The sequence below is a fragment of the Gymnoscopelus braueri genome, assembly GCF_963280865.1.
Source record: "Gymnoscopelus braueri genome assembly, chromosome: 9".
NCBI classification, from domain to species: Eukaryota; Metazoa; Chordata; class Actinopteri; order Myctophiformes; family Myctophidae; genus Gymnoscopelus; species Gymnoscopelus braueri.
The window spans coordinates 31,759,624-31,773,345 of NC_137610.1; the positions used below are offsets into that span (position 1 = coordinate 31,759,624).

The 13,722-nt window shown below is 40.9% G+C and overlaps 1 protein-coding gene across 2 annotated transcripts; it reads left to right on the plus strand.

Moving 5' to 3' along the window:
• The first annotated feature begins 487 nt into the window (after positions 1-487).
• LOC308092704 (protein LSM14 homolog A-like) lies at positions 488-11,798 on the plus strand. Of its 2 annotated transcripts, XM_080438790.1 has the most exons (10): positions 488-782; positions 2,167-2,330; positions 2,634-2,793; positions 3,463-3,573; positions 4,259-4,597; positions 5,573-5,761; positions 6,226-6,397; positions 6,760-6,798; positions 7,805-8,048; positions 10,142-11,798. In XM_080438790.1, the coding sequence occupies exons 1-10, from the start codon at positions 662-664 to the stop codon at positions 10,163-10,165; spliced, it is 1,563 nt and encodes a 520-aa protein (XP_080294916.1). In that variant the 5' UTR covers positions 488-661; the 3' UTR covers positions 10,166-11,798. The 2 variants fall into 2 exon arrangements, with proteins under 2 accessions (XP_080294916.1, XP_080294917.1); XM_080438791.1 differs by lacking the exon at positions 3,463-3,573.
• Positions 11,799-13,722: the final 1,924 nt, after the last annotated feature.

Genomic DNA, 13,722 nt, shown 5'->3' on the forward strand with positions numbered 1-13,722 from the left:
GAAATACAATACATTAATAAATAAAATAATTAAAATGAAATGATGTTCAAATTGTACGAACATTTTAGTTATGTATTTCGGAGTTGGTCCTCCATGCACAACAGCTGTTATTATTATTTCACCACCCTATGGCAGCAGGCTTTCCATGAGGCTTTCCTATTTACTGTTCAGTGCTCATATCCGGCCGGTCTAGAAGAACCCGCCTACTGTATCCGGTAACGAAGACAATACCAAGCTCGTCGCACGGATATACGAACACAATACGTTTCCGTATCCGCTCAAGACGGATGCAAACCCGAAAAACGAAATCGATCCCCAGTCTTTCGGGTCGGTGTGCGCGCGCACGGTCCACACCGTAGCGTTTCTACCCGGCGCGGATCTACTTTCCAACCCCAGCGTGTAAACGCGCGATATTATGATTTCCCATTAACCCCCGCGTGAAGAGTCGTTCGATGGAGAAAAAATGAGGTAGCCATATTGTAGTGGTTGGTCGTGCGCGGTGTAGCCGAGTTAGAGAACAACAACAAGCACACATTCAAGGAAGGTTGGGGGGGTGGAGGATAGCTTCATCTGCGATTAACCACGCAGTTAGAAAGTGGAGGGGGGGGCATCGAACTAGCGGAGGAGCAGTGTGACTGTGGAGCCCAGAGAAGGAGGCACAATGAGCGGAGGGACGCCCTATCTGGGGAGCAAAATCAGCCTCATCTCCAAGGCCGAGATTCGCTACGAGGGAATCCTCTACACCATTGACACAGAGAACTCCACCGTCGCTCTCGCCAAAGGTAACGATGCCAGCGAGCTGTTGACGAAAAAGCGACACCGTCGAACTACGGAACGGGGGGCTCCCGTTCCGCAGTTCGACGGGTTGTTGCTTTGCAGAAAAAAAATAGAAGCCAAAAAGAACAGATCTACTAGCTGACAACAACGCATCGCACTGTTCTGTTTTTTTGGCACAAGTGACAAGCGACACTTTCGCTTGCGCGACGCGGCGGCGCGCAGCATTCGTCGAGTCTTTCGTTCCGACAAAAACAATGACGTGTTTACAACTGAAATAAATGGCTTTTATTTTATTTTACTGAAATGAATCTCGACGCTTATTTGTTTAGTTGTCATTACGTTGCAAATAACGTCATCTTTGTGGGGTATACGTAATTTCGTTGAACGAAAAGGCTCGTGCAATGTTGTTTATAAACAATGTATAGTATATGTAAAAAATGTATAGTAAGAGAACTTGATTGGGTTTCGTTGGCCAGCAGGCGCTGACCAGTCCAGTCTGTTGTTTGGTATCTTATTTTATTTTATTACATTGTTGGTGTCAGTTAGTAAGTTGAATGGCTGAATTTAGCGTGCTATCTACCAGCTACCTAGTCAACATTACTAGTCAGGTATTTATTTAACTTTATTTGTGGTTAGGCACTGTCAAGAAGGATAAATATCCTCGTCAGCTGATGTCCCATCATGTCAGCTGATGAATTGACACTCTGGAAGAGAACATAAGCTACACACAGTTTAACATCACGGATGATGTTGACCTGTGTGTATGTCACGCAACATGAGTCAGCTTGGCAACTTTGCTAGGACCATAACGACCTGTCTGAAATGCACCAAAAGGGTCCATTGATTACACTGTAATACACTTATTACTGTATGTAACTGAAATGCAACACCACTACTTCTGCGAAGTTTCAGGTTAAGTTACATTTGTTATCTAAGTAAGCAGCGTTGAATGTTTAGTCCTCCAAGTTGGCAGACACAGTGGTAAATCATGGCGTCACTTACAGTGCTACACGTTACACTGGTCTGCTAGAGAGGTCTTAAACTCTTAAACTCCAACATCCTTATTCTGGGGGGAACATTAACCAAGAATTAGCAGATTTACAACCTCACAATGCGTTGACACGTTGTGAGCTTGTAGATTGGCTATATTTGGTGAAGAGATATGGTGTAGGGAGAAAAAAGCAGTCCAAGTACAGTTGCAACTCGGTCCGTTTCAGTAAGAATAGAGAGTTTAGTTATTTGAATTTCCTGTATGCATATTGAAAAGCAATTTCCAACATTGTAGTCACAGCAGCACAACACAATCCTGATGATTCCTGGGTGTTGCGCAGGAGGAAAATGCTTTTAAGTGGTTGTTAAATTGTAAAATGTGTGTGTCTTCCTTTTTAGTTCGTTCTTTCGGCACGGAGGATCGTCCCACTGATAGACCCATCCCGCCCAGAGATGAGATCTTTGAGTACATCATTTTCAGAGGAAGCGACATCAAGGACCTGACTGTGTGTGAGCCACCTAAGCCAACATGCTCTCTGCCCCAGGACCCTGCCATTGTCCAGGTATATTTAATTAGGATACAATCAACGAAACACTTAATCAAAGTGTTTTTTTTTGCACTGTAAAATTCATCTTCTACTCAATCTCTTACCACTGTGATTACAATAAATAATGGCTAAATAATGACACAGTGTATTAACCTACTTGACAAAGTGGTAGAGTGACAAGAACCACAGCAAACAATTTTCTAGATTAAGCCTAATTTGTGCTCCATCCTACGTTGTTGTTGTGGGCAAGTGACACTGTTGTACTTGACCCTATAAATTAGGTTTTATGCTAGAGTTAAGGTCTGTTACTCTCTGCAGTCTTCCATGAGCTCAGCTCCATCATCTGCTGCTTCCACTGCCTCAACCCCATTCCAGTCTGCTGGTTCCTATGGCCTCTTCAACAGGGTCCCAGTTCCGCAGTACAGCCAATTCAGCAACAGCCCTCTGGTTTCCCCACAGTTTGGAGCCGTTGGTGTCGGTAAGAATAACTTTTCCGGTTCACATAATGTTAAAGGGAGTAAGCAAAGTAGAATTAAAGAGTGAATAGTCTGTTAACTATTGCTTTTCCTCCTCTTGTGCCATGCAAACATACTTTTTATGCAAACATACTTTTTGTCGGTGTGAAAAGAAAGCTGTGAAATTCATTCTGAACTAGGAGCTTGCTGTGAAGGGGCCCAGTCAAGCATGCTATCCAAAGGTTCAGGGTCACTGTGTGGCTCATGGACCACATAGGGCATGCTACAAGAACTGATTCTTCATCTCAGTGCGCGCACAGACCACTGAGGTGACTCTTTCCCCCTACACACACACACACACACACACACACACACACACACACACACACACACACACACACACACACACACACACACACACACACACACACACACACACACACACACACACACACACACACACACACACACACACACACTTACTAAATATCTTTAATTATTATTAATCAGGACTCATGGTCTAAATTTATTGGGGTGCAAGTTTGTAACATTGAACACTTTAAGCATTACAGATATGCCAACTTTGTGGAATAATTTGAACACACACTTTAATTGTGAAGCCCATGTGGAAAATGACAAAAAAGGAACCAAGAGTGCACTCAATACTCTGCCTGCTGTTCCTTCCTATACAGGACGATCAGTACCCTCATTTGGGAGTGACACAAGCACAGCAGCAACCCAGTGTCAGGGCAGTGCAATTGGCTCTGCTCTCCCCACTCACTCACTATCTCTGGGTACCGAAGGTAAAATACCCACAAAAAGAGGGTTTGAAAAGGAAAATCCACGGAATCTGTTTGACTAATTCTTACCACGCTGTGTGGTGCTGCCCCCGTGTGCCTCTACTGTGTCTGTTGTTTTGATGAGGATGACATTTTGAGGAAAAATTTGATTTCACAGTAGAAGATACACACTTATTACAAGCCAGATAAAGTAGAAAACATGAAATCCGTCTGGAATTAATAAGATTGCCTGAGTTCCTGAGTGAGAAATTTGATTTACAGTAATTAACTTGTCATACATGCAAGTTTGCTTTAAAAATAATAACTTAATAAATAATGTAATAACTGCATCCATAACATATACATATTTGGTTAAATCTCAATAAGTGGTATATTTTTGTGACTTGGTTTTCTTACAATAACTTCTATTCTGTGTCCTGATGATTATAACTGCATGATTATGACTGTCTTGATGATCTGCATTTTCGGTGTTATTTACTCCTTTTGTGTCCATGGGCTTCCGGTCCGTTTTAGGCTTTGAAGTCGGTACAGAGCCTTGTTGTAATCTAAAGTTTGACTCCTAATTAGGTGATGTGCATTTTCTAACCTGACCTCAATCTGGGTTTTAATGGTGGTCAAATAAATATTGCCATCTGTTATCTATCAGTAGTCAAGACCAGTCATCTTTAACTGTTGTCTTTTGCTCCAGGTCGTAGTAGCCCCAGCCTGGATGCCCTAAGGAAGAGCCCCACCTTGGAGCAGGCAGTACAAGCCACCCCGTCGACTCCATCTTCCGCCCCCACTGCTCCTGCACCGGGGCTGGGACGCAGGAGCCCCGCCCATGGCCGTACAGCCCCCGCCCCCGCCGGCCATGGAAGTCAGAAGAGCCAGCATCAGGATGGCATGGAGCCCAGGCGGGGTGAGACTGTCAGGGGTGTCGGCAGCAGCCAGGGCTGGCCTCCGCTCCGTCCCACCTCCGTCTATCACACCACTGCTGTAGATAGGGCTCCCCCTGCAGGGTTTACCCACTCTATCTTTAGGGCCTCAGGTGAGAGCCCAGCCCAGTGTATACTCTAATATGTGTGGTTTTGTTTTTGTGCCACTAAAACAGCAATCATTGGAAAAGAAACCTGCCAGTTTGTATAATTGCTTAACATTTTGTTCCAGAGGTTCCATATTTGAAACCATTGTGCCTTTTCCTGCAGAAGGTAGGAGACTAGTGGCCCATCTCGATACAGCACAGGGCTGTTCTCACTCTTGATTGATCAAGGTGTTTTTATTTTTGGAAGACTAAAGGACTCTACTATTACAGGCACAGATGCCCAGAAAGTCCACAAGCCCGAGTCTGAGCAGGCACGAGGTGAAGGCAGGGATACCTCTAGACGTTCCACAGGTTAAACCCCACCCCCTCCGTCCACCAACCCTCCTACTGCTCTGAAATCCATCTGCACAAAGAGCTCTATGCCCATAAAGACTGCATGCCTTTCCAGTTCCCTTTTGGGCAATGGAGCCCATATCTCATGTTTTTCTTTTTTTGAAAGTCATTCAGCCTCACACCCTCCTTTTGTTTTAATTTGTTTGTTTGTTTGCATACGTGTGCAGATTGACATGCTGTTCGTGTCAATGACTATAAAGGTGAATGATAAGCCATTTCTTCGTTTGGAGGTTATGCTTGTCATGCTAATCACTGTTGGTGATTAGTAACTGTGATTAGTGACCGTACAGCATCATTCCATGTTTGTTTTGCATCTGACTTTAATGGGAGTGTTGGGCTGTTTTATAACCAACACTTCATGCCATGAACACTTGCATTATGTTGGTTGGCAATTGAAAAAGAAAATCTTTGTCACAGCAAGTATGCTCTTGTGTTTTAACAGACAGTCTGACTTGTTTGACTATTTCCTGTGCGCACATGAAACATTCTTGTCATTTGGTATAACTTAAATTTATCAAATTAAATGAATGAAATCCGCTCAACCATAGATGGTAGTAATTGACACTTTTTGTTGGTGTGCCTGTTTAGCAGCTGCAGGTGCCCCGACAAACCGGCGCAGTCGAGGAGGCGGTCACCGCGGCCGGGGACGCTTCAATGTGCGCCGCGATGGACCCATGAAGTTTGAGAAAGACTTCGACTTTGAGAGCGCAAACGCCCAGTTCAACAAAGAGGAGATCGACAGGGAGTTTCAGAGCAAGCTGAAGTTGGGTAGCAAAGGTAGCATACAGTATACAGTACGTTCATAGTAACACTGAAAAACAGGATATTCTCAATACTTTTTCACAAATGGTTCATGGAAAAACAGCATTACTGTAGTGTTTTTTTTGCCTCAAAAGTTTCATTTTGATGATGGCAGTACTTCATTACTTTTTTCTCACTGGAAGTTGTTTGTATATTTATTTAATCAAACCGATATGAAAAATTTTCCAGGCCATCCTGCACAATCACTGTGGTCCCCTAATATGCCTTGTAGCTGCTATATTATGGGAGTAACTGGAGCAGACCAAACTAAATATATTATTGAGGCAGTTTTTACCTTTTGCATTATGGTACGAGCACGTTGTGGATTCACAGATCTCGTTTTCTTTACCTTTTGTGTATTTTGATCAACCTGCTATACCTGATAAAGAGAAGCTCCCTAAAGGGATAATCAAGTAAACATCAAACCTTTCATCATCCAGATGAGAAGAGTGACAAGCCAGAGAAGGCGGTGAATGGAGAGGATAAAGGAGACTCGGGCGTGGAGACCCAGAACAGTGAAGGGAACGTTGATGAAGGAGACCCGCTGGGCCCCAACTGTTACTACGACAAGTCTAAGTCATTCTTCGACAACATCTCTTGTGATGACACCAGGTATAGGCCTACAGATAAAAAACAGAAACACTTGAATGCCAAGTCATGTAATGGCATACTAGCTAGCAAACAAAGGTACAGTGCACCAACATTATTACTAGGTGGTGCATTACATAATGGCAGGGGTCAGATAAGTGTGCTTAACTGCTAGTGCTACAGTAGTCTACTACCTTGTGTACAAGGACAAGTAAAGCCGCAAGTAAATACCTGCTGCAGGGTGCTGTGACAGTGTTTTGTCATTGGAGCATGCTGGTTCATATACATGCAGTGTTAGTCCTTGTCCTTACATGTGATTGAACCAGCCACCATTTGGAATCTTGATGTCCATGAAATGACTATTGTTGTTATTTTATTTTCATTAGGAAAGCGAATGAAAAGTCTGGAGGCTTGGTGTTCCCAAGGTAAATGTGATAAAATGATCTACCAATTACAGTCATTATTGTATTTGCCACTGTGTATTATTTATTTTATTACATATATATATATTTTTTTTGGGCGGTGAAACCGCCCCTATAAGTGAGGTTTGGAAATTTGTACAATTATCCTGCGCTGTGATTGGCCAAAAAGTACCCCGCCTAACCCTGCAACGTGATTGGCCAATCACAGTCTATTCAGGACTGTGATTGGCCAGTGTCACATGACACATGTGCATAGTCCTATATAAGAAACCATAACTTGAAAAAAAACATAAATTTGTGTTTTTTCAAGTTATGGTTTCGTCCATCATAAAGAGTGTTTCAATAAATGTATTTATCTTTTGTACATGATTGGTTGACTCCATTCAGTATTGTGATTAGCTAGCAAGACACCGCCCACTTCACACAGGGTGTGATTTTTTGGGCGGTGAAACCGCCCCCTATAAGTGAGGTTTGGAAATTTGTACAATTATCCTGCACCGTGATTGGCCAATCACAATCTATTCAGGACTGTGATTGGCCAGTGTCACATGACACATGTGCATAGCCCTATATAAGAAACCATAACTTGAAAAAAAACATAAATTTGTGTTTTTTCAAGTTATGGTTTCGTCCATCATAAAGAGTGTTTCAATAAATGTATTTATCTTTTGTACATGATTGGTTGACTCCATTCAGTATTGTGATTAGCTAGCAAGACACCGCCCACTTCACACAGGGTGTGATTTTTTTACTTCAAGTGATACTTGGCTTTGGTGCTTATTTTCTTAAATCACCTGATGTATAGTTCATGGTATGAGCGTGACATGTGGCGAAAATGATGTGATGTCATGAACTTGTAGATTGGTTTTCTACCCCCCCCCCCCTTCTACCCCCCCCCCCCCTTCTACCCCCCCTCCCCTTCCCCCCAGAATTTCTTTTGAGAAGTTTTCACCTATGATGACAAAATAGTTTGAAACCTGACCATCCACTCTGTTACTGTTTCGTGCAGGGAACGGAGACAGACCTGGGCTGAGGAGAGGCGGATGAACTCAGAGACATTTGGCATCCCCTTACGCCAGAACCGAGGCCGCGGTGGTTACCGTGGGCGTGGCGGTGGCATGGGCTTCCGTGGGGGCAGAGGTCGCTCTAACAGCCGAGGGTCCTTTGGACCTCCCCATGGAGGCGGTGGCTATAGGGGAGCATACAGAAACAGCCAGGGAGGCCGGGAGTTTGCCGACTTACCAGAGTACAGGGTAAATTTGATCAGATTTTTAGAAATATGATGGCCTTGCAAGCTCTGATCTACAAATATTAATATTGAGAATAATGCAGAATTTACACCTTGAAGAACGTTTACCGACGTTGAAACAGGGGAGCGATTGCAATTACTATACCGTATAGTCCCCCCAGGATTCCGCGGAGAAAAAGTCTTGATTCCGTGGAGAGCAATTCTTGATTCCGCGGCTTGAAAGTTAATATTCCGCGGGCATTAAAAAACAACTTGAAATTACCAGTTATCAAGCAAAAAAAGTTTTAATAATCAAGTAAAATCCTTTATGAAATAGATACAATTAATTGTTATACCATTCTAAAACACTAAAACGCCCTGGAACCTAGTAATTGAGTCAATGTTGAGTCAATAAAATATCAATTAAAGAAATTAAGACAAATGCTGACAATGCCTCTGAACATTGGCTTGCAGTCATTGCACATAGCCAAAATGAAATAATAATATTAGGCTTGTCATTCAGAATGTGAAGTTGTCTTTTTGGGGAGAAGTGGAACGTAGAAGTCACTTTTAAGTTTAGCATGAGGGAGAGGGTCTACCCTTTGATCAGTAGAGGGTTATGGCTCTTGCACACTGAGTCTGTATGTTTTGCCTAAAATTGTCACACTCGGTTCAGGTTAGATTTTCTCCATCACCATGTCTGTGATCAGATTTTTAGAAATATGATGGCCTTGCAAGCTCTGATCTGATCTGAATGTTGCAGTGTTTCGAGTCTGTACCTTTTTTAAAGACGTCATGAAATGGCTTTATTGCTAACGTTTTTGCTAAATTTAGCTCAGAAACAGGTGTGTTTTTCTTTAACCAATCACAGTGTCAACCGACGGTCCAATCCCCTCCAGGTTATGGGATCTCTGGACACACACTGCACTGATCATAGCGCAGCTGAGGCAGGCAGAGCGAGGGGCGCAATTCTAGCGGCACTATTATGCCTTCCATCGCTTATTTCTCACCTCCAATGTTTTCAGATACATATTTCAATGTACTGTTTAAGTTTAAAACTAGTAATGCACCGTCTGGCCGTCATGTTAGATAAAGAACGCAGCAGACCAAGAGTGGGCTAATTCAAATCCGGCGTGAGCTATGGGAATAAAACAGGTGAATGAAATCAAGATTCATATATATTCATAAGGGTCTATCTATGTCATCACACAGTACGTTTGCGTTTACAGGAAGTAATTAAAAATCGAGTTTTAGGGACTTTTGACAAGAATACACTTTTTTTAAAAGTTTTGTTTGGCATCTAATGATGGATATGTCCGTGGGTATGCTCTAAAAATGTGAAAGAAATATTTTTCATTTCACCACGTCTTTAAAATAGCCTGTCTGTGGATTCAGGAAGGGTCCTTGCCTAGTGTGCATACACTTTTCTAATGCAATGACACAATTTAACTCTTAAAGTGTGTGTTTGTGTGTCCCTTCTACCAGCCGCTGTTCAGGATCAATCGGTTCATGGAAATATGGCACCAGTATTGCTAGCAAAGCATCAAATACGGCATTGAAATAATCATTGAAACAATCGAGATAATTACGCAGCTCCTTGGTCAGCAATTGAAACTCGCCTTGGTCTTTATGCGATTTCAGAATATTTACATTTTATTTTTAAGTGAGAGGACCACACAATGATCCTTACTGTTTGATGACAGACTGTATTGTTTCGTTCTGTGAAATTTACACGACTAATAGAATAATACATGTCAGACTCCGTGTGCAAGGTGTCGTTTCGGCGCATAACAATTTTTATCTGATCATGATGGAATTGAAGGTGTACAAAAACTGTCAGCTTTTAGAAATTCTGTTATTGTAATACTTCAGATGACCACAGGACTTGGGTATTGCGCCTTTAACCTTTTACCTCAAAAAGCTGGGGCAAAAATACAAGCTTTTGGCTATATGAAAAACATGGCATCAATACAAAAAGGTTTTAAAATTATGTCCATAAAAAATAATTGGCCAATATGTTTATTGAAAACTTGGTAGATTTTGCTGTAGGTACTAATAGGAGACATTTACTGCTCAGTTTTAAAAGAAGTTTCTTTTGTCTTTTTTATTTTTTTCCAGAAGGACAACAAAGTGTCTGCATAGTACAACTGGAGGAAGAGTCCATGGAAAGGTGCAATTCCTTGTGCTAAAAAGTTATTAAATTAGTTTTGGTTGCTACTTTTTGACTAAAAGAATGAAGATTGTGTACTAGCTGTATATTCGTCACCAGCACTGGGTAGACTGCTTGAATGCAACTTTCCATATCTTTTCAACAATGGAAACAACAGAGCAGTCCTTCAGAAAATTTCAAGATCTCTACAAGAAACATTTCCAGGTGGCTGAAAAAAAATGTATAAATGTCATATTTCAGAGGGATGTCATTATTTTTGTTAATTTTCTTTTTTGCAGTAATGTTTTTGCTCCTCCCTTTCCCTATAAACTTGTATTTGATAATATTTTGTTTGGTGTTGAGGGTCATAAACCTCAGTCCTTTGACTGTGATGATCACTGGTATAGCTTTATTTTTGGGAGGGTAGGGGATATTAGCCTTTAATGTAACGTAAGCACCAAATCAATCCACAGGGTCTCAGTCACAGCTTTTTACCATGTATTTTTCTATCACCACTCACCCTCTCACAATACCTACGGTATTCCGTATTTACTCAGTCCATGCACTTTGGTAACTATCCCAATTCTGAAGTGGCAGTGCTTGTTTTTTTCCCACTAGATCTCATAATCAACGCAATATTCCGTTTTGACTGACTACATCTCCTGTGTTTTAGTTATGTCTTCTGACTTTTATGTTAAATTGTAGGTTTGAAATCAAAGGAAGGAAATCTGTTGAGTCTAACATAGTTTAGATGTCAACTTGTACTTCAACCTCTGTTTTTTATTGTGGTAGTGTTACCAATGCACAACTAAACTTGGTGTTAACGCAACTTAGTTTAAGGCAGGAGCATTGCAGATCATAGGACAAAGCCGACTTGCTTTTATTTTTCTTGAATTGTTTCACAGGCTGCTGGTACAAACATCATGAGTTGGAGATGCTGCTCTTTGCTACAATCATGTCTATTAGTTTCATCTATATAGGCAAGATCTAAAAAAAATGAAGTTATACGAGTTGCTTCCCAGAAAAAGGCCCAGTTAAGGTTGATTGCACTTAGTGTCTTGGCTAAAAACCTCTTTGAGGTGATGTTATTCATAATTATGTGTAATGTTCACTTTTATGTCCGCTGCTGTTTCATGACCGACACTAATTTCCTCTGGACTGTTTCTGGTATCTTTTGTAACTTCATCCTGATATTCATAATGTCAAGCACAGGTACAGATAGACAAAGGTCTGTCTCTTCAGTTCATCAGCTTATATTATTATTACTCCACTTTTAATAATCTCTTGATTCAATGCCACTAATTTTGTCCCATGGCACTGCATGGAGGTTGATAGCCTACTAAAGCTACATAAGAGATGTCATGTCAATGCAGTTACTCTGACAAAAAAAAGGAGAAGACTAATTATTTATAGCTATCAGGGTGTAGCAACTATAGTCTCCTAGCAATATTAATGCATATTTCTGAGCATATGAATGATGGGGCCCAGTTGGGAAAAGGTAAATAGGAACTGATGAAGTTTGGCTGAATAATGTCTTGAATGGGAATGGGATTTTGATCAGGCAAGAAATGTATACAGTTGCACTTTTACAATTTCCAAAATTGTATTATAAAGTGGTGTCTTCTGCTCATCTGTCCTGAGATTTATTCTGCTGATCATCATATAATTACATTGATACTGTTAACATATTACCCATTTCTCATGGTTCCCAGCTAGGGAAGCTAGATTTTAGAGTGGAGTTTAATTTATGGAATATTTGTCTCTACAGGCAGAGAATAATTGGTATATTTTTACCCGTATGTGGTGCAGCAGATTGAATGGCATTACACCATAGGCCAAAACACAGTGCCAGAAAGCAACAATTATATATATATATATTAATAATTGGCATCTGTCATTAGAGTCTCCATATTATAAGAATAATCCAGATGTAGAACATGGGCCAGAGAGTAGATGTGTTTTACGGTATGCCAAGGGTTTAAAAGCCAAGTGTGCATAAAGATTTTTTGGTGCACAAGGCCTGGCACTGACAGCACTAATGCAAATTAGCGTTAATTTAAGAGTTAAAATTAATATTTTTTTCTTTTCTTATGTATTTTTCTCTTTAAAAATATGTCAGTGTGACATGCAAAGCTACCTTTAATGTACTTGATTGTGCTCAGGAAATGTATAGAAAATATATTATGGTCTGCCTTAATGCTAGATCATTACTAAGGTCCCCAGATGATTGAAAGTCTATGAACAATAATCAAAAGGTGTTCATTTGTTGTGTAGTTATAACCAAGTTGTTTTACGCAGTTCTTTTTCAACTTTAGCTTGATGGTGGTGCAGCACTTCTGAACGTGAATTCATTTTAAAATGTGTTCCAGTTATGAGCATATACATTCATAGATCAAACTGTTTACTGCTAGGTTGTTGAATAGCTATTTATTTGCATCAAGTCACTAAGTAATAAGTATGTAGGTCAGTGTGGCTCATTGTCAGTAGAATATACAGTATTTGATTTCAGTTTTACCATCTTCTAATGGGCTCTGTGCATAACTGTTGTCCCAGGTTTCCAGACGGTGGCATAACTGTTCACTGTTCCAGTTAAGTTTCCCATCGGTTTGTTTAATTGGCTAGGCAGCAGGTTTGAACCACAAACACGTAAACACATATGACACCTTCATATGTATTTCTGGTTCAAATCTGTTGCTGAGCTAATAAGCTATGGGAAACTGAACTGGAACAGGAAACGGTCGTGCCACCTTCTGGAAACCAAGGGACAGTTATGCACAGAGCAGCCTTTGTAAATACAGCATGGCTGTCATGCATAGATGTTAAGATCTTTCCTCTTGGCACATTATTGAGGCGGCCGGTTCAAAGCATAAAGCCTGAGCTATACTTGTTTGCACGTGTGTCCCACTGACATGTAACTAAGTATAAATCAGGCTTTATGTTATTAAGAGGGAAGTTAATTGATAGGAAGAGTGGTTCTCAGCTATTTCAGTGCTGTGACACACTTAAGAAAGAAACACAAATGCCATAGCTTTACATGTTAATATTTATGGCACACAAAGCCTTGCACTAATGTAAGGGGAAGCATTGTTCAGTGAAAAGAACTGCAATGTGTATTGGACCTTATTTTTTTGGAGACTTGATTTGGTTGAATTGAATTGTAATAAACAATGTAATATCTAACCTCATCACAGCTAAGTGGGGTCGTAACATAAGTTTTCCTTGGCACACCAGTTTGGAACAACTGGTATAACCACTTAAATCCTATACTTGGTTGACCGGATCCTTCCTGTTTTCACTCTACACTAAATATGTTTGCGAAAATAGACGCGTTGTAAGCTTTTTAGATCAGATTTTTGACGAATGTTCTAGGAGTTTAACAGATGATGTCAAGTTTAAACTGGTGGTGTATAAGAATCCACAGAGCCCTGCATGGTGGTCCTGTTATTTGGTAGCCGCCATACGCAAAAACACGAGAGAAAGATGTAATCAGTAGATCTCTGGCCCATTGTGTAATGTGTACCAATTGTTGTTGGTACACAATTGAATAGTA